Genomic DNA, 19868 nt, shown 5'->3' with positions numbered 1-19868 from the left:
AAGAGTTTTGACAAGAAGTAAAATATAACATGCATGCATCAGAAATGACCGTCATGTCAGTTGTCAGTAATCCTCTTATGGGTCGTCCCTTATCTGGTACCATATAAGACAGGGCATTTCATTACAAAAAGAAAAATAGTCTCTTTAATATCTTACATCTTCAAATCTGAAGCACAGGTGTTCCATAATCCAGTTCCTCGGGCATAATCATCAGCAATTTAATCAAAGAAAGAATAATACCTTAAAGTTTAAATGGAAAAAGTTCCCTGCATTCCCTCTCCCAGCAATGCGTTCCCAACTTTAATTGAATCTTCCAGCATGCATGGCTTTACTACTGTAACACCGTCCTGCAGGGGCTAATTGAATTTCCTTCTGTATGCTTAGCTATACATTTTGAGAACTGGATCGATTTTTCCATCCCTCATGGAGCTAGGTCTTGAACAAGGTGATTAATAAGAATTGCTGTAACAAAGCCTTGCTCCATCTCTCACCATGATGACAAAGTCATTTCAGCCTTCTGGGCCACGGCTGTACAACGAAACTGGACTTTAGTGATTTTATCAATTTTCCCCCCTCTTTAAGTGCAAGGGAGAAAGTTTATTTCATGAAGGGTGGAAAAGTTTGCAGGTATGTGTAACATTAAAGAGCTATTCCAGCTATTATCTAACAAAATCAAGTGCAATTTACTCTTAAAACAAGCATGATTATATAATCTTAATATGCAGTGTATATATATATATATATATATATATATATTAACATTTTTAAGAAAAAATAGTGCACTGTTTGCATATTATTTTGTATGGTATTGTTAATTCATTTTGAATTATTTCATAATTCCAAAACCCTTTTGATTTCAGAAGTTCTAATTGGCTACTTGGTGAGACACTCCCTGTATTTTAGCAGAGAAAGAGTGAAAATCACAGTTTTTTTTTCCTCTGCAGTGTATCCGAGTCTCTGATCCATAAAAGGAGAATTGCATTTTGAATCTTATTTTTGTCCTCATTGTGTGTTTGCGTTATGTAACACAAAATTGTGTCTGACTGCTGCATTAAGGCAATGGAAAGCAGGCCTAAAGGGCAACTACAGTTACAGGAATAAAACTCATTGCAGAAAGCCCTTTCTTCTCATCTCTCTAACACGTGACATCTTTGTCCTTATTGTCACACATATTTCTTATCCATTATGCCCTTTTTCTAAATATGTTGCCTTAAAATGATCTGTAGACCAGTGACACTAGTGACACTTGGTCAGACCAAAATGACCATTTTAAGGGGGGCGATGAAGACATTTGATATGTTTAAAACTCTATGTTTCATGCTTCGTTAATGTTATGTAATAGTTTATCTAACATTTCTAAAAGGCCTTACAACAAAAACTTGCTTTCTGCCTCCAGTGCTTTAAAAAAAATATCCGTGGGACACCAATGTGTACATACTTGTGGAAAGTGGCAAATATTTCTGCGTATTATTTGTACTGTATTGATAATTCAGCATGAATTAAAGGAGAAGTCCACTTCCAGAACAAAAATTGACAGATAATGTACTCACCCCTTGTCATCCAAGATGTTCATGTCTTTCTTTCTTCAGTCGTAAAGAAATTATGGTTTTTGAAGAAAACATTTAAAGATTTTTTCCCATATAGTGGCCCCGAGTTTGAACCAATGATCCCAAATGTGATTGTAAACGATCCCGGCCAAAAAAAAAAAAAGGGTCTTATCTAGGGAAACGATCGGTTATTTTTATTAAAATAATACAATTTATATACTTTTTAATGCCAAACACTTGTTTTGTCTCGCTCTGCCTGAACTGTTTTTTTTTTTTTTTTTTTTTCGGTTCATGACAGGGTATGTCGAAAAACTCTCATCTCATGTTCTCCCTCAACTTTAATTTTGTTAAGGGTGTTTGCTCTTCTGTGCATGTTCACTTTGCGAAGACTGGATCGGTACTTCTGCAGCGATGTAGGATGATTTTAAAATGATTTTTGAAGTTGAGGAAGAAAATACGTTTGGAGTTTTTCAACATACCCTAACTGTTTTAAACCAGAATACACACAGTTCAGGGAGAGCTAGACAAGACGAGCGTTTGAGATTTAAAAAGTATTTAAAATTGTATTTTTTTTAAATGAAAATAACCGATCGTTTCACTAGATAAGACCCTTCTTCCTCGGTTGGGATTGTTTACCACCGCATTTGGGATTGTTTGAAACCGAATTTAAACTGCATTTTGGAAGTTAAAAATCGGGGCACCATAGCAGGGTGAGTTGTACATTTTTGTTCTGGAAGTGGACTTCTCTTTTAATGTAATGATTCCAAAATGCTTTTGATTTCAGAAGTTCTGACTGGCTACTTGGTGAGACACTTTCTTTATTTTAGCAGAGAAAGACCAAAAACCACAGTCCTTTTCTCTGCAGTTTATTCAATGCAAAGTTTTTGTTGTGAGACCTTTTGGTTATGTTACATTATATAATATTAACCACGTAGTTTTAACATATCAAATATCTTTATCCCTCATTAAAATTATCATTCTGGTCTGTGTCTTTCAAAAACACCAGAGGGACTCCAATGTGTACTACACTTGTGGAAAGTGCCAAGTATTTTTCCTGCCATTTGGAGGTTTCAAACAACATGAGTTCTAAGTAGTCCACAGGAAGTAGAGTGTCTGAGGTCAGTGCGGGCCCCAAAAAGCAGTCGTCCCGAAGTGACATGTAATTGCTTACACTGCCCATGCTGAGTGTCAAGTACAAAGTGTGAGCGCGTGGGGCGGTTTACAGGTGTGGAGGCTTGCGCTGCCATTGTTCGGTGTTATGTGAAATGGTGCTCTGAATGTCCGTCATTGTGCTCCAGAGAGAGTCAGCCAAGCGATCAGAGGCTGTCGGGAAAAAAACGCCCCTGGGACAGAAGCTTTATCCTATTCGAGAGACAGTCATGGTCAGATAATAATGAAGGCATCATGGGGGCTATAGATAGGCGTCTTACTCAGAAGGACTCAGAAGTCTTGAAAGTGTTTAGAGATTCTCACAGCACTAGGGGAGCAGCCATTGATTCTGGCCTAGGTTTGTGAGGTTTTGCTTATTGAGGTTGGCAGACTCTGTGTGAGGATGGAATCCTAATGCTGCTCTGCCATTCAATTCTGGATCTCTGGAAGTGGGTCTGAGCCATTGTGCCTTGATGTTTGATGGAGTACTCAGCAGTTAAAGATTCATGAGAATGCATTATTCTGTTTTCTGCCTGTATTTCTTGTACTACTGAATCAGTGAGAATGCATACACTTTTTTTTTTTTTTTTTGGCAAGGATGAAACTTTATAAATCCATGTTCATAATCTTGGATCAGCCAGTGATTGAGGATTAGAGTTTGATGAAAAATACTGATTCATGCAAGGACAGATCCACCCTTTCTTAGCAACAATCATAGTCATATAATTATAATCACATATCGGATTTTCATATCACATTTTTTAGAACATGCAAATTACTTGCTGAAAAGTAAAAAAAACAAAAAAAACAAACAAAAAAAAAAAAAACACACACACTCTTCTCTGGACATGTAGTATCAATTCCAAATGTCTTTCTTGGCTTCTACCCAACCCACTGCGGAATGTGACGTCGTAGTGACGTGACCCTGACCGACGGACCCAATATAGACATGATCTGCACGTCTATCCGACGTCCAATGTTTAGTGGGAAGGGTTAGTCATTAGACTTACAAAGAGAAATCCAGTTCACTGCAGTCTTACATTTAAAACCAATGGAGTTTGAAGTCCCACAGGAAATACAAGTTACAAATGAGATCTCTTTAATATTTCAATTATTACTTCTAGACAGCAATGCAAAATAGAAAGCAAATATAGACTCTGAAGTTTTTTCTACCTGAGGAAAAAAAAAAAATAAAAAAAAAAAAAAAATATATATATAATCCCATATGTTACTGATCTAGAGTTTCAGAATATCAATAATGTCTCAAACTGGGCTCAGATTTGCCAAGATACCAAATTATGAAATCAAAAGTCAAAGCTAAAAATAAAACTTCATAAACAAAATGATTCTTTTAGCAGATCATATAAAATATTTATGTGGTTGGTTGACTGATATCAATATGAACTCCAGTATTTCTCATCAAATTAATACTGTGCTATCCATAACATACTTCCTATGTCAAAACGTCTCTCTTAACATGAGACAGAGAGTTAGTAACTAGAAATTCACTTAAACTGCAGTCTTTCATTTCAAACCAAGAGTTATAACTCACACTGGAAATAGAACTTACAAATGAGATTGCTTTAATATCTCAGCTGTTTCTTCTAGACAGCAATGAGATTGAACAGAGAGACACAAATATGCGAAATCTTAAGAAAAAAAAACCACCTCATTAATCCCACATTTTTCTCTTCTAGAGTTTCAAATAGATATTATGTCTCAAAGTGTGCAGCTCAGATTTTGAAATCCTCCAGTATTTCTCATCAAATTCCTCCAGTGCGGTGACTGTAATTTTATTTCTCTATACAATCATTCTCTGTCAGAATGTCTCTCATTTGCAACCATTTTTTTTTTACTTCCCTTGTGGAATTTTATTAAAAGCAGACAAAGCTGATATTTCAAGGAAACAGCTGAGACCTCCATAAAGTCTTTCAAACTTTGAAAGATCAACCACTGAGCAATAAAATATTTCTTGCCATAAAAGCACTTGTATGTAAATCAATCAAACAAGCAAATCGATCAAACCCGGCACTTAGTATATGACAGCACAATCTCCTAGAAAGCTATGGAAGCATAAAAAATCTTGCAAAACAAGTCAAAATGCCATTAAACAGCAGAATTAAAAGTTATTTATGACATGAGCATTAGAAAAATAGCACCGGAGCCACAAAGAGCTTTTCTTTTTCTGATTGTGTTCAGTTTCTTGGCCTGGTTCCTGTCTACAATAAGTCTGTCATCTGCTGTATTTAGTGATTAAATCTAAGTGTTGCACATCTAAGCGTAATTTGGATGGGCTGTCTAGTCTATGCAGACGAGTTGTGACATGTGACTGATTGTAGCACATATGGTGCCACCATGAACGCTCTCACCCCCTGCTGGCCATCAGTCACACTGCACCAGTTTTATGAGATACCCCTGACAGTGGAATCAGTTGCAATGTTGACATTTGCTGCCAACATTGACTGTTTTTGACACAAACTAGAGGCCAATCATAAAGTCAGCAACAGCTGCCGCAGTCTTCAGAACATATTTGCCCCAATAGTCTGCCAAAAAACCCAGTGGCTTAACACCCACGAGCAGCTGCTCAGTTGGGTTACATGCGAGAATGTGCTTTTGCTGGAATGCATTATGTCTGATTGTTTTTGCTGGCGTTTTTGCATAAATATTAACATCTAAAATTATAGTGCTCTCACAGGGGGCACCTAAGTTCATGCACTTTTGCTGAGCCCATAGGCTAAAAATAAAAATTCATAAACAAAATGATTCTTTTAGCAGATCATATCAAATGTATTTATGTGGTTGTTTGACTGCAATCCTAAAACAACAATAGTTACTTAGGTAAACGTTAAAGGTTCAATCTAGAAAGAAGCTAATATTATTAGCCTGTGGAGCTCTGTGGCTTTTGTGTTTCCAGGCTGAGTTTTATCTGCTGAAATACAAAGGAAACTGCTGCTTTCAGCCCTGATGCAAGGATTACAGAAGAAACCTCTTTACCTTCGCACCTCAAAAATATCGACTGAAATTCACACATATATTTGCTCTCAGCCTCAAAGATGGTGAGAATGTAGCCTCTCACAACCTTTGAGACAGACTTAAAGTGTTGTGTTCACCTTGCCTTGCACACGTAAAACTGAAAATGTTTAAAAAGACTATAATCACTAAAGGACTCAAGTTGTTCTTGTGTTTTGTTGCTGCCTGCTGTGCTTTAAACTAACTGTCTGCCCTCCAATAATGCTTTGCAAATTCTAGCTCCGTTCCTGGATTTGAATTAAGATAGAAAACAAGAACTAGAATTGAAATTGAAGCAGGTAGAATTAAACTGAATTAAAATAATAATAACAATAATAATGTTCAGCTTTATTCAAATCCAGATTCATTTAACTGCAATAAGTTTGATGAAAAATAAAATAAAATAAAATAAAATAAAATAAAGTGGTTTTAGCCTTGTGTACAGTATTTCTGGACCATCATGAAACAAACACCTGATTTTTAAGTGCTATTATGTAATGAATTACTTCCAATCCACTTCTTATTCCAGTTCAAGTTTCAGTGGGCAATGGCGTGAATTTTTTTGTTTTCTCAAATTCTAAATTAAGATAGAAAACAAGAACTAGAATTGAAATTTGTATCTGAATTGAAACAGGTAGAATTAAACTGAATTAAAATAATAATAACAATAATAATAATAATGTTCAGCTTTATTCAAATTCAGGTTCATTCAACTGCAATAAGTTTGATGAAAAATAAAATAAAATAAAATAAAATAAAATAAAATAAAATAAAATAAAATAAAATAAAATAAAATAAAATAAAATGGTTTTAAAAGCCTTGTATACAGTATTTCTGGACCATCATGAAACAACCACTTGATTTTTATGAGTGCTATTATGTGATGAATTACTTTCAATCCACTTCTTATTCCAGTTCAAGTTCCAGTGGGCAATGGCATGAATTTTTAGTTTTCTCAAATTCTGAATTTGCACAACTCTGTATAAAAGATATAGACATATGCATTTAAGATGATGTGTAGGTGAAACACAAATATTGGCAGAGTTTTATTTCTGGGATGATCTATCCATATAACATCATTATAAGATGTGTGTTTGATATGAATTTTGATATGATTCAGATATACAGTGCCCTCCACTAATATTGGCACCCTTGGTAAATATGAGCAAAGGTGGCTGTGAAAATAAATCTGCATTGTTTATCCTTTTAATCTTTCATTAAAAAACAAAATTCGAACCTATCACTGAAGTAAAACAATAGAAAGCAGGGGGAAAATCTCATTATAAAATACATACTTTTCTCCAGTTCATGCTGACCACAATTATTGGCACCCAATTATTGCAACGTCCTTTATTCAAGATAACAGCTCTAAGTTTTCTCCTTTAATGCCTGAAGAGTTTGGAGAACACTCTTAAGTTCACCTCACACATTTTCTATAGGGTTCAGTTCAGGCAACTGGGACGGCCATGGCAGAAGCTTCATTTTATGCTCAATGACACATTTTTGTGTTGATTTTGATGTTTGGTTTGGATCATTGTCCTGACGGAAGATCCAACCACAGCTCATTATAGAACGTCTAACAGATGTAGTCAGATTTAGATTTTTATCTGTTGGTATTTGCTAGAAAGCATGATGCCATGTATCTGAAAAAGATGTCCAGGACCTCTGGCAGGAAAATAAGCCCACAACATTAAAGATCCAGCAGTATATTTAACCGTGGGCATGGGGTACTTTTTATACCAAACCCATCTGGTGGGTTTGCTGCCAGAAAGCTATTTTTTTAGTTTTATCTGACCACAGAAGCCAGTCCCATTTGAAGTTCAAGTCATGTCTGACAACTGAATATGCTGGAGTTTGTTTTTGGATGAGCAAGGATTTTTCTTAAAACCCTTTGGCCCCAAGTCTTTTTGGCCCATAATCTCTGCAGTTCTCCTGCTGTGATCCTTGGAGAGTCTTTGGACACTTAAACTCTGCTCCTAACTATGCATTAGGACAATATAGACACACATTGTTTTCCAGGCAGATTTGTAACATCTTTAGTTGATTGGAATTCTTAATTATTGTCCTAATGATGGAAATCGGGATTTTCGATGCTTTAGCTCTTTTTTTACAGCCACTTTCTATTTTGAGAAAGCTCATCAGTCTTGTTTTGCACATCAAAACTATATTATTTGGTTTTATTCCTTGTGATGGATGATTAAGTGAATTTGGCCTTTGTGCTCCTCATATTTATAATCTTGTGAAACAGGAAGTCAAGGCTGGACAATATCATACTCCTAGTCATTCTAGTGTTCTAAATAAATGCAAATATAAATTGGAATATACTTCAGAGATATTTTACTCATTACTATTTCTAAGTGTGCCAATAATTGTGCCCACCATGCATTGGAGAAAAACATTTATTTCATAACGTACGTTTCCCCCCACTTTTAATTGTTTTACTTCAATGAAAGGTTAGCATTTTGTAAAATTGTTTAATGTAAGATCAAAAATATATACAAAGCAGATTTATTTTAATAGCCATCTTTGCTCATATTTACCAAGGGTGCCAATATTAGTGGAGGGCACTGTAGATCTTATTGTGAATAATTCTTCCATACATTTTTTTGTGCCATATTCAATTTTTTCTTTTTCTTTCTTTCTTTCTTTCTTTCTTTCTTTTTTTTTTTTTTAAATAAGCCTTTAAACTCAGATATATGTCAAAATACGGAAGAAAAGATCTGTTGCCAGTTTCATTGTTTCATTGTTGTGCTTCTAACACTGCTGCCATCTTCTTTAAAGGGATAAGTCACCCAAAAAATGAAAGTTTGTTCCAAACCTTCATAAATCTCTTTCTTCTGGTGAACATAAAAAAAGGATATTTTGAAGAATGTCTCTGGATTGATTGATTGATTGATTGATTGATTGATTGATTGATTGATTGATTGATTGATTGATTGATTGAATGATCAATTCATTGATTGATTTCCATATGAAAAAAGGAAATAAAGGTTTGGAACAACTTGAGGGTGAGAAAATGATGCCAGATAATCTCTTTGAGCTCTGACTTCAAACATCACATCTCTTATAAAACATTGGCTGGAATGCTGCTTCCACCAAACCTGTTGTCAATATTAGGCTTAATTGTTGATTAAATAATGTATCTGAGTAAAAGATGTAAACAGTTAAATAGAGAAGAATTTCTTGATCCTACCCTGCTTTTTCTTCATGCTGACTTAACATGCTGGAATGAAAGAGTGTAAACACAGCAATGTTTTCATTATCTGTGGTCGGCTAGTGCTGTGTCAGCCTGCAACCTCTTATATTGTGATTCAGAATCTAAGATTGTTTAATCCTAGTGGGATGACTCAGGGACAATTCATAATGCTCTTTTTTTCTTCTCCTACAGAAAAGCCAATGCCACAGGGACCTCCTGGCGGGATTTTTGGCATCTTGGGAGTAGTGGTGGTGGCCGGTCTGATTTTAGGAGTGGTGGCTACAATATGTATGGTGTACAGGAGAGGACAAAAGCCTCGTACAGAAACAGACAACGATCTGTAAGTACTTCACTCACAGGTGACATTGATTGTGGACACTTTTTTTTTTTCCACAGCTAGTTTTGTCCCCACCACTTCATGCAATCACTTATAGCTGGGATCAATCTACAGTGACAAAGGGGAAGCACTGAACAAAAGTTTCATCTTGTTTATGGGATTTCAGTGAAATTTCAGTGAATCACAAAGTAAAATACAAAGAAAGGTGACTAAAACAGTAATGCAGAGTCTGTCATTGTCATTAAGAAGAATTACACTCCAAAAATGCCAGCGACTCAACTGGAGTGAGCATTTAAGACTTCAGTGGCTGTGTCTGAAAGTATTACTCTGCATTATCCCATCATGGGCTTCTGGGTACCCTAATGAAAGAACAACCTTCAATACTTTGGGGTCATCTCACTTAAAATTATCCAGAAAAGAAGCATTTATGAATGCATCCCTCATTTTGCTGTTAGTGGATGCACTTGATTGCTTAAGAGCATGTTACCTATTTGTTAAAGAGGCTTCCTGATTGCTATGTAGACCTGATTTGTCCATTTCTCGGTTTGAGAGACAGGTGTTTCAATCAGGGCTGATTGCAGGAGGCATATCAGATTAGCACCAGAGCCTGTCAAAACCCAAAGCATGGCAGATAAACAGAACACTTGACAGTCAGCGGTTTCAAGCGCACTCTTCACTAAACTCAGGGCTACATGGGAACACTGAAAGAATAAAAACTTTGGTTCAAATGATCTATGATGACTCAGTGCAGTGTACATCTGTAGTTGAGAAGGTTATTTGATAGAAACTAATAATGATAAACTATAGTTCTGGGCCATGTTTCCTGAAAGCATTGCAGCTGAAAAAGTACTCAGAAACCGTTGTGCTGTATTTGTAAAGTGCAAAAGTGCATAATAAGGACACAGAAATGTGCAGCCATCTATAAGACAACTGCAAAATATCGTCTAAACGTAAAACAGTTTAAATGTTATACTGCAAAACACTTTAGTAGTCCACTTCAGAAATTCTGAGTAACTTTAAATCCACATGTCAGCTAGCAGTCATTAGAGTTTTAGTAGACAGTATCAGGGGTGTAGCGTCCGGGTATGCAGGTGCATATGTGCCCGGGCAGATTGTGGGCCCGCCGAGCATAGGGGGATCTTTTAATTGAAACGAGGGAATGAATAGTCGTAGCATTAGTTCTGGCAGGTCACGTTAGTCAAGCTCACATCAGCTGACACTCAGATGATCCACATCTACCTATAACAATACGACGTCAATCATAATTCCCCTTATAAGGTCCTTTCAGTCATTATTCAGCAGCTATAACTCTGCTCAGAAGCTAACCACCTCCATCCCTTCCTCGGCTGTAAATTATCTGTAAATTTTGTTCTGGAAGTGAACTACTCCTTTAAGGGGAAATGTTCCAGTGGCTTTGCAGGCTTGTAAAAGATAGGGAGAAGCATGTCAATGACTTGCTGACACGCATGAAAACTTTACAAAAAAACATCTTCCCATGACTTATTCTTCCTATTCAACAACCACCCAAGGGTACTTTCACACTGTTATTGAGCACTGACATCATCTGCACATTAACAATGATATATTCAAATATCAGAAAATGAAGTTATCATTATTAGATATTAAATATAAATAAATAAATAAATAAATAAAAGAAAGACTTTTAACATTTCCCAGCAGGTAAAACTAACAAAAAAAATTAAAAATTAAAAAAGCTATAGGCAGAGTAGTTGAAATTCCAGCACTTTCTGAATAGACAACAATTCTTAAAGGAATAGTTTACCAAAAAAAAAATAATAATAATAATAATTTACTAAAATGTTCTTACCCTCAGGCCACCCTAGATGAGTTTGTTTCTACATTGGAACCGATTTGGAGAAATGTAGCATTACATCACTTGCTCACCAATATATGAAGAATTCAGATGCAAAACCCTCTTAAAGCCACCTCGGTCAAAAATGAGATAATGATACTGAGTGAATGCTCTCGACACATAGTATATGTCCATTAAATACTTTTACTTCAAATTCGCTAAATCCCAGCCTCAGCCCAATCAGAAGTACCGGTACTCGGGTAGAAACCTATACATAGGAGCTTGATAAAAAAATGCTTATTTTAAAGGAAAAAAACGTCAGATGGATTTAGTGGCTTTTGGATCTAAACTCTTCATATCCTCTGCAATGAATTCTGCATACGTCAGAATGAGAGTCCAAACAGTTGATAAAACATCACAATAATACACACCACTCCAGTCCATCATTTAGCAAGTTGTGAAATGGAAAGCTGTGTGTTTGTAAAACACAAATCACTCATCAAGATGTTTTTAAACTATTGCTTCCAGCCAAAATATGAGTCCTCTATCAATAATATTGCTTACTCCAGTTAAAATTTTCATTTTGGGTTGAACTACTCCTTAAAACTAGCAGTAGCACTTAAAACAAGGAAACACAACCGGGAAACACAGCAGTTTGATTTCTGGTCAGTCAGTGAAGAAGTAAAAATAATTGTATCAGTAAAAGTGTCAATCTATCTTTTGTAAGTAGATTTGCAATATCTCACATTGTTACTGTATGCAAGATATCAACTTACTGTGTATGATTAATGCAGTTGATAGCAGCAGATAGTGAGTTGATCAGCAATTTGTGCATCATGTGGCACTGGGTAACTCAATCCTGACAATATCTGTCTGATATGTGAAGTCAAGACTGCTGAAACATATTGCACAGGACTTGCAAGTAGTCTCCAACTAAGTATTCCCTCTGAGATCCTTCCCAGAATGCTCAGTGAGCAAGCCAAAATTCAGTGTGGCCACTGCCCTCATATAAAATATAAACGCTGGGAGATGAATGTGTGGACATATGGCTTTCTTTCTCTGCCATACAGAGACATGGACTCACACAACCTGACTGCTTCCCAAATGGGTCCCATTAGCAACGTCTTTAGTCATCCTTCAGTTCAAAAACACTTAAACCTAGGTATTAATATGACATTCAACACACATTGAGTCACTTGGATCGGTAAATCATCATATTGCTGTTTACCCCCGTTTAACTTGTGATATTTAAAGTTTGTGGTAAACTGTCCTTCTGAGAGGGTAATTGATCCCTCACAGGAGAATGTTGGCTTCTGTCCTTCATGGGAATATCGCCCTGGCAAACCATTGCGAGGGTGCGTGAAATCTGGCACAGGATCCACCTGAGTTCTTAATTACCTCAGAGATGAAATTATGATGCTCATTTGAGAGACTCCATGCTATTTGACAAAATCCATGCCATTTCGTTTTGTGATTTCAAAGCTTGATATTTGAGTTTGGAACCAGGCATCACTTGGAACGGTGAAGCATCCTAACCATCATTACATTTAAGGACACAGCTTTAATGACATGCACTTAAAGTTTTAAAATCATTATTATTATTATTATTATTATTATTATTATATTTTAACAATACACTACACTAAAACTACAAATCAGTCAAACAGCATTTAAAAAATAATGTGGGTTTTAAGCAAAACTATAATTTTCACTGACTTCAAAATCAATAGTTTGATTGGTGGCGGCTTATTCACCACATCCACCATCAAATAATAAATATATTCTTTTATATACATTGTTTATAATGAATAGACTGAAGAATACTAAGAAAGCTGATGTCAAATGAAGGAGGGAGAGGGTAGTAAATGATGTCCCAGATCGTTAAAGACCCGAGGTATGCATTTAAGGGTTAAATAATTATTAATTACAAAGAATTTTTGAAGTAAAAAGACTGAAATAGTATTTTCTTGTAGTCCTAAGCCCTGTTTTTCATGATCACGGCTTAATTTTCCTGTGATCTCAAAATAACAAAACACTGCTGTTTTCTCATTATCATGACTTAGTTTTTTTCATGATCAGTCCATGTGAATGAAACACCATGTCTCATTTACAAGGCAAGATTTCTTGTGAATTGTGTAATGAAAAAAAAGTTTTTTGATGTTAAAAAACAACTTTTGTTATCTCGAGATCATAAGATAATGAAGTCGGTAATCACAAAAAACAAGAAAGAAAAAATAATAACGCATGGCCTAGCAGGGCTTCAGGACTTGTAAAACAAACTTCATTAATCATTGTTTTATTGACAGCTACACAAACTTTTTTTTTTTTTAAAACAGTGTGTACTGTAGGCCTCTTAGCTGTTTGTTTGCTTTCTCTTTTCGTCCCTGTGTCATTTACTCAGGAAACCTTATTTTCCCTGCCTAAATGTAATTTCTTTTGTTTGTCATGACTGTCATTATTTATGAGGGAAAAAAATAAGAGGGTTTCAAATTATCATAATTTAACGTAGTGCTGTTGTTTTCCCACAAGAATTCTAAATTTACCACCCAGCAGTAAACGGAGCACTTGTGTTTGTCTGTAAATGTAAATCACCCCGTGCAGCTGCAGTAAGTGTCAAAGTGATGCGTTCGGCTGTAGCTCTAACACGCACCCCGTCGCACCTTTTATCAGTGTCAAGAGTCAATACGCTTCAGCCGACTCTGTGAAACGGCACCTAAGATGGAGTAGTCTGCTAAAGACCTGGCATCTGCCCACATTCTCTCTCGCAATCAATCCACAGGCCTAAAGAGACAAATAAAGCACGCTGATTTCGTCTCAGAGGAATGAATTAGGAACAAATGAGGCTCTTCTCTCTCACTCGCTGTCTTTCTCTGCTGCTTTGCTTCAGTAACCACTCTTTCTCTCTCTCTCTGGATCCCAGCATCGCAGTGGCTGATAGCTGTGTGACAAAGCCAGAGGCGCCTGGGACTGAGGCCCCAGAGAAGCCCGAATCCCCCATCAGGAAAGTAAAGGCCACGGCCTCCTAGTCAATACCCTTTCTGGATTTCCCCTCATAAAGTCTCTGTGTGGCATGATGGCCTCCAGTTCTGTCTGTTTCGAGCTCTGCGTGAGCAGCATTTGAGCATTAATAGGAAATATCTGATGAATTTCACAAAAGATCAGCAGGGGAGAGTTTTTTTTTTTTTTTTTTGCTGGGCATAATCTGGAAACCAAAAGTCACATTTATAAGAAATCTAATTACAATTATAGTATTTGTTTGTTTTTTGTTTACTTACTCTGTGTTACTCTGGGCTTCTGCTGATTTGTGATCATGTTATTGGAATTACTAGAGTTAATTTACATAACTAGTATCATCCAAATCCGCTCCTCTTTAATTTGATGTGGTATGACAGAAATCATTATTTGAAATACATTAAATTACCACCATAAATAAGGGATAAGTTGTAGATTTATAAACTAGGTTGTATAAGATAAATCAGAGAATTATATCAAGGGGTGAGAACCAGAAAGTTGGAGGACCAAAACAAAAAATCACCATAGTTTGATCTGACTTTATGTACTGATTTCAGCTGTTTATTATAAAAATGTGTACACTCATGGATGCCAGTAGAAAGAGCTCATCAAGAGCTTTCACTGGATATATGTGAACCTGGACCACAAAACCGGTCGTAAGGTTCACTTTTTATAAATAATTGAGAATTCACCTGAAAGTTGAATAAATAAGCTTTCCATTGATGTTTAGTTTGTTAGGATAGGACGATATTTGGTCAAAATACAATCTTTGGAATCTGAGGGTGCAAAAAAATCTAAATTTTGAGAAAATCGCCTTTTAAAGTTGTCCAAATTAAGTTCTTAGCAATTCAAATTACTAATCAAAAATTAAGTTTTGATATATTTACGGTAAGAAATTTACAAAATATCTTCAGGGAATATGACTTTTATTTAATATCCTAATGATTTTTGGCATAAAAGAAAATTCAATAATTTTGACCCATACAATGTAATTTGGGCTATTGCTACCAATATTCCTGTACTACTTATGACTGGTTTTGTGGTCCAGAGTCTCCATTTCACCCAGATTTGTAGATAAGCCTGGTGGGAAGAAAAAAAGTACATTTGTATGAATTTCTTATACTCTCCAGCTAAAGGTTTATAGTTTTGACCAGACCACAAACACAGTACAGTTTTTGGATGACTATGCTGTAGCCAGAGATCAAGAAAGGTCTAAATGATGTGTGCAAGCTACAAAGTTGAGCTTTTTGAAGTGTGCACTTTCATCATGCACTCTTTTGATGAAAAGTTATTTGTGTAACAATCATTCCTCAAGAGGTTTCTCATCTAGTTGTACTTCTAAAACTAAAACCACTTTACACTGACCCACGCCGCAAACTCTGCTCAATATGCTAAAACACGTCTCCCTAACCTCTGTTGGTCTCTCTTCTCTCCCTGTGTTGCCTTGCAAGCATGTTTCTGTCTGCATGTCCAGATTACGAGTCCCCTGGTGAACAGTGGTCCTCATCTAGTGCTGCTTGTTGCTAGTGTTTCAGTGATAGTGGAGCTGTCGTGTCTGTGCTTGTCTGTGTTTGTGATTCTGTTAGAAGCCATTTTTTACTACATGAGATATATATATATATATATATATATATATATATATATATATATATATATATATATATATATATATAAAAATCTAACTTCCTTAAATTTTTCAAACATTAATTGCTGGAGTAGATTTTTTGTGTAATGGTAATGCCATTTCAAAACTAATTCATATATATCAGAGGTTGCGTTAACCGAAAATTCTCTGTCATTGGCGGATTTTTTCTTTTTTTTTTTTGACGGAAAAATCTGAAGGCCGTCCGTCATTCTGACAGACTGCACTGAGGGTGGTCTATTGTAGATTGTAGCTGCAATCCCACCCCTGTCCAGTTGGTGGCAAGTGCGCTCCAGTCTGGCAGCAGAGCAGGGGATCCAGAACAAAAACGAGACTGTCACGAATGTTTTCCTATGTGTTTGATCACGCAATGGCAAGTACATAGAAGCTACAAAGACCTATCACGCCACATTTGAAATCTGAGACTTTGTTTCATATCAAAAGTAACACAAAGTCTAGCCTATTGCTATTTATTGGAAGGAAGACACACTACGCACTGTTCATCCTTCAGCTGAAAACAGCATAGAACAAAAGATTGATTGTGATTTAAGAATCGATATTGGTTAAATTAAAATGAGAATCTATTAAAATTGAGAATTTTTTTTTTTTTTTTTTTTTTTTTTTTTTTTTTTTACCCAGCGTATTTTGTTGTTTTTAAACACTACGGTGCTGTCCTGTAGGTTCATGATTAAAAATGAAAATGTGAACAAAAATAAAATCAATGAGCATGTGTTATTTAAATTCAAATATGAAAATTAAAATGATGGCTAATAATAGATTATGAAGGAATTTTTACGATCCTGTCCATCAAAATGACGACAATGTTGAAGTCTAGTGCAACCTCTGATTGAGATCATCTTATATATATATATATATAAGATGAAGTACAAATCAAAGCTTTTCAGAATCATAAAGTCTGGCAACATCGACATCCATAAAAGATTATGTGAACTCAGTACCTCTTGATGGCTTTAATGTGAGGTGTGTCAGAAATCATCAATTCCCATAATTCTCAGTTCTCACTGAGGCCTAAATGACACAACGGTTGGTCACTGATCATAAAGAACACTGCTGGCAGTTCAAGGAGTCAATCACCGTGATTCAGTTCTTAATGGATGGGCAGTCTGTGAAAACAGATAAAGCCCCAATGCAATAAACAATAATTTCTGTCCCTAGGGATGATTTTGTGATGATAATTCATTTTATGTTGACACAGGGGTATATAATCGATGCAATCTATTTCCTTGATTCTAAATGTGTTTCTGTGTGTGATAATAATGTGGCACTATTTGATTTTTGAGAGCAGTTTGGCCCCTAAGTGGGCTGGTATTGACTTCTGACAACCAGAGCTAAAGTGATATTAAAGGCTCTGTTGCAATAATTTAACTTCTGTGCACTAGCAGAAAGCATGTTACAGTGAAAGGGGTGTGACATGGTTGATTATAAGCCAAAAACAACAATATGGCTTTGGGTTCTCTTGAAGATATTTCACAGCAGATGAAATTTGCTGTACTGTGTGTGAAATCAGCGCCAAAGTGATTTAACTTGTATGTTTTCAGTATATATTTACATGCATATCTATCTATCTGTCTATCTATAGACGGACAGATACGTGGATAGATAGATAGATAGATAGATAGATAGATAGATAGATAGATAGATAGATGATCTGTAGTTTTGGTCTGAATCTGAATGTAGAAAGTCTCTTATTAGTATTAGCTAATTTAGATTGGGTCTGGTCTGATGATGGTTGTTATGAGGCGGTTCTCTGTGGCTCTGTCTGACCGTCATCAGCGGGAACCTTCTCCGGAATATTAGTTCCTACCCGGACCGCTTTTGCCCGAACTCCCCGCGGTCTTCCGTCGCTTTTGGCGCGCTCTGCCGCTATTTAAACAGTCCTTCCACAGAGACTAGTCGCGAAGTTTTGTTCCTTGCGACATCACCGAGCGTTTACCACTATTGGATTATCTGGATACTTTGTTACTTACCTGGACTGCCTTTCGACTCTGATTCTCGCCTGTTGCCCCGACCCGCGCCTGGATATACCGTTGTTGACTCTCGCCTGATACCCCGACCTTCTGCCCGATCCTGGTACTGTCTTGCTTTGCCCTTATATTCCTGTCTGCGGTGTTGATTATCTGCCTGTTTGACCACGAGTTTGTAATAAACGGCTTGCAAATGGATCCACCGTCTGACGAGTCATTGTCACAGAAAACTTCGCCACCCCGGATCCAGCGGCTGTTTATCAACTAGCCCAAGAAATGACTCGGCAGAGCGCGGTGCTCGCCACGCATGAGCACCAGCTGGATAAACTCACGCGCTTGTCTGATGAAATGCTAAGAGCTTTGCAAACTTTGAACACCTCTGTGTCTGCGCTCGCTCAAGCGTCGGCGGCCGAGCAAGCAGCCGCCGCGGCTCCGCCCCCCATGCCTCCTCCTGCACCCGTCGTCACCAACCACAGTGCACGTATGTCTCTCCCGGAAAAGTATGATGGCACCCCCGGGAAAGCTAAGGGGTTTTTGATGCAGTGCAGTTTGTACATTCACCAACAGCCTAACAGCTTCCTCAGTGATGACAGCAAGGTGTCGCTGGTATGTTCTCTCCTGATAGGAAGAGCGCTGGAGTGGGCAACCGCGCTCTGGGAGGGACAAAGGATGACGTTCCCCAGCTACCAAGATTTCCTGAGGCAATTCCGCGAGGTCTTTGACCACGCCACCGGGGGCAAGGAGCCCAGTGAGGAGATTTTGGCGCTAAAACAGGGCACCTCCACAGCGGCGGACTACGAATATCGGGTAATGCCGTTCGGCCTCTCCAATAGTCCGTCCATCTTCCAGGCTCTCGTCAACGATGTATTCCGAGAGGAGCTCAACCGCTACGTCATTGTCTACATTGACGACATTCTCGTTTATTCAGAAAACCTCCAGGACCATGTTCAACACGTCAGAAACGTGCTACAACGTCTGATTCACCATCAGCTGTACGCCAAACTACCTAAATGTGAGTTCCACCAGACCAGCACTTCGTTCCTTGGATATATCATCAGCCACGAAGGGGTCACCATGGACGAACATAAGGTTGCCTCGGTACTCAACTGGCCTCGCCCACGCACCATCAGGGAGTTGCAAAGATTTCTCGGGTTTGCCAACTTCTACCGCCGCTTCATTCGAAATTTCAGCCTAGTGGCGGCGCCCCTCACTGACATGACTAAGAAGGGTCCCACGGTCCTGAAATGGACACCCCAAGGAGAGCAGGCATTCACCGACCTTAAGACCAGGTTCACCACAGCCCCCATCTTGCGTCACCCCGATCCTGAGAAGGAATTCACCGTCGAAGTAGACGCCTCCAGCACCGGCATCGGGGCGGTGCTATCTCAAAGGCACGGGGTCCCGGGCAGACTGTACCCCTGTGCATTCTATTCCCGCAAACTCACCGCAGCAGAACGCAACTACGATGTTGGGGATCGAGAGTTGCTGGCTATGAAGTCAGCCCTTGAGGAGTGGCGACACTGGCTGGAGGGGTCTAAAAGGCCATTCTTAGTACTAACTGATCATCGTAATCTGGAGTACATCCGTGGTGCCAAACGACTCAACTCTCGACAGGCACGCTGGGCTCTTTTCTTCACCCGGTTTGACTTCAGGATAACTTACCGACCGGGCTCCAAGAACGGTAAAGCGGATGCCCTATCACGCCAGTTCGACCCCCAGGTGGACCCGAACCCACCAGAATTCATCATTCCCTCCCCGCTAATCGTGGCCCCCATACGTTGGGACATAATGGGAGAAATAACGGAGGCCCAAAACACGGATCCCACACCACCCGAGTGCCCCCAGGACCGCGTATACGTACCTGAATCCCTCCGTGACAGACTCCTTCACCATGTCCATGATTCCCTCAGCGCGGGTCATCCGGGAATCACCGCCACCACCGAGTTGGTCACCAACAAATTCTGGTGGGCTACCTTGACCCCTGATGTGATGCGGTTTGTTCATCAATGTCCCACCTGCAACATGACAAAGTCCTCACACCAGAGACCGGCCGGACTCCTCCAACCTCTACCCATCCCGCAAAGACCCTGGTCCCATATCGCCATGGATTTTGTGACCGACTTACCAGCCTCCAATGGCTTCACCACCATACTCACCGTAATAGACCGCTTTTCCAAA

At 38.1% G+C, this 19868-nt stretch overlaps 1 protein-coding gene across 3 annotated transcripts in view; it reads left to right on the top strand.

Moving 5' to 3' along the window:
- The window catches only part of nectin1b (nectin cell adhesion molecule 1b), a 242958-nt gene that overhangs the window by 159327 nt on the left and 63763 nt on the right, over positions 1–19868 (top strand). For all 3 annotated transcript variants that reach the window (XM_051135296.1, XM_051135293.1, XM_051135295.1), the window contains exon 6: positions 9094–9241. In XM_051135296.1, coding sequence (XP_050991253.1) covers positions 9094–9241 — 148 coding nt within the window. The remainder of the gene's footprint in view (positions 1–9093; positions 9242–19868) is intronic.

Source organism: Labeo rohita, chromosome 18 (genome assembly GCF_022985175.1).
Source record: "Labeo rohita strain BAU-BD-2019 chromosome 18, IGBB_LRoh.1.0, whole genome shotgun sequence".
In the NCBI taxonomy this organism is placed as follows: Eukaryota; Metazoa; Chordata; class Actinopteri; order Cypriniformes; family Cyprinidae; genus Labeo; species Labeo rohita.
This window is presented reverse-complemented; position numbering and strand designations above follow the sequence as displayed.